General features: G+C 36.4%; 1 protein-coding gene across 1 annotated transcript in view; it reads right to left on the bottom strand.

The window, feature by feature from the left end:
• Positions 1 to 1,113: 1,113 nt before the first annotated feature.
• Positions 1,114 to 2,211, bottom strand: part of LOC108905063 (homeobox protein Nkx-2.1-like) — a 58,692-nt gene continuing 57,594 nt past the window's right edge. Inside the window, exon 6 of the mRNA XM_018707834.1 lies at positions 1,114 to 1,377. Within this exon, the coding sequence (XP_018563350.1) occupies positions 1,114 to 1,377 (264 nt within the window). The remainder of the gene's footprint in view (positions 1,378 to 2,211) is intronic.

A 2,211-nucleotide genomic window follows, 5' to 3' on the forward strand; every position in this document is an offset into this window, starting at 1 on the left:
GTCCGGACTTCAATCCTCTTGATTTTTCTATTTGGTCTCGAATGAAAGATATAGTTTACAAAGAATCTATTGGTTCGTGTGAAGAGTTGTGGCAAAGAATACAAATCGCTGCCAACGAAGTCAAACGCAATCCCAATATGTTGTTACTAACTCGAAGATCTCACAGAAAACGTTGTGTAAAGTGTGTAAATGTCAACGGTGGATTCTTCGAACACTGACTTTAAATCATTATTACGAATTTCATTTGTTTTATTGTTAATTGTTGTAATAACACGAAGAAACACTTGGTTTGTTTCGCTTTTAATTTCTAATCAAAACATAGTGTTCGTTAAATCGATTTTTCTCGAAAACGGATCGAGATACGGAAATGAAACAAGAATACACAATTTATGGAAAAATGATTCCTCTTTCAGGTTTTGAATCAAGTTTCATGTTAGACATACAGGGTAACAAGTTATTAACTAAATTTTCGGTAAAATTGGTGGTAAGTGACGCCCTCTATGAGCAATGCTGAAATTACAACGCGCATCTTATTCGTCGCCTAAAAAAATATAGTTTCACAAATTTTCAAGTTCCTAACCTACACATTTTCGCAAAAAAAAAACGATTTAAAATTATAACTTTCAACACCCTGTATTTCCCAAACTATGAACTTTCGGATAAGGCATGTTTGCGCCAATGGTCACCATTTCACGTGTAGTATCTTCAGCTTTCGATTTTCCCATTGTTAATGAATCACCCTGTATATCTGCATTTACATGTACATTTTAAATTCTTCTTAAATATATCTGAAAGTTTTTAGTTTGAATCCTTTATATTCATTCAAATAAAGGTATTACTTCTTAAAAACTCGTATACCATAATCATTTACCACTACAGCAATGAAATAGTTCGTAAAATGAAAAAAGAACAGTTATTGTCCACTAAAAACCAGCGTTTGTTCGTCTTCACCTCTTCCTCGTCGAAATACCAACACAACCATGTGTCTGATTTTATCGTCCTCATACGAAACGTCGCCACAGTCTATCGAGTCCCTAGGTAAGTAACTCACCACGAACTATACACCGAGATTCACACGTCGCCACAGTACATGATGCCGTATTGTTCGTAACACTACCATGCCCTAGTCTGCAGGGGTAGGTACGTACCACACTGCTGCTGGTAGTTGCCCTGCTGCCGGTACGCCATGGCCAGGCTGTTGTTGGCCATACACTGCGCCTGCTGCTGGGGCTGGCACGCAGGCGACTGCTGCGTTCTGGTGGTGTCGGATGAGGCCGTCGAGGTGGACGTCTGGTTGCCGGCGCCGGATCCACCGGAGCAGGGTTTGCCGTCTTTGACCAGGACTGGGACGGCCACTCGTCTCGGCGAGCTCGAGGACTGAAACAGAAGAAGCTTGTTAAGCCAACTGCAGAGTTACAGAATTTGGATAAATGTGTAAAGCAGTAAATTCAGGTGAACGGAAAAATAGTTCGCTAGCTGTGTGTAATAAACAAAGACGAATTTAAAAATTTTTGAAGATTCTATGGATTCTATAAAAATAAATAAATACGTAATATTTATACAGTGTGCCCCCGAATGGGGTACCGTACTCTTGTAAACTTTTTTATTATTGATTTTTCGAGAAAAAGTTATTCTCGATAATACACCAGGAAAATTAGCGAAAGAAAAAGAAACTGGGAAAAATTCCTATCCGCGATATTATTGTAAAATTGTCTAAAGAAACATAATACAAGACATATCTCATCTCGTGAGTCAAAAAATTTTATTAGTTAACTTTTCTATTTAAACAAATAAATGAGGAAAACAGTTTTTTCACTTTGTAGGGAAAAGTGACTCGCAGACAGCTTCTAGGGAATAAAATTATCTACAAAAGGAGACTTGTTAAATTAAAATCGGTTAATAAATAAAAAAGTTATTGCAAAAAAACAAGAAAAGTGCCCATTTTTTAATTTGTTTATAACTATCGCATTTATTGTTAAAATTTTATAAGACCTATGACAAGTTGAGGGTTTTGTCATACTTTAAAAGTGTGCCAAAAGTGGGCGTTGTAGATGTAATATTTTTCGCACAATTCAATTTATTTATAACGTTACGAACTTTAAGCCTCTGTACAGGCGTTAATTTTCAATCAAACATGATTCTGAAAGCGTCATTGTAATCTTAAAGACGTAATTAAGCGACCTATTAAAAAATATCACCGTTTTTTTGACA

The sequence above is a fragment of the Anoplophora glabripennis genome, unplaced genomic scaffold (genome assembly GCF_000390285.2).
Source record: "Anoplophora glabripennis isolate ALB-LARVAE unplaced genomic scaffold, Agla_2.0 scaffold129, whole genome shotgun sequence".
NCBI classification, from domain to species: Eukaryota; Metazoa; Arthropoda; class Insecta; order Coleoptera; family Cerambycidae; genus Anoplophora; species Anoplophora glabripennis.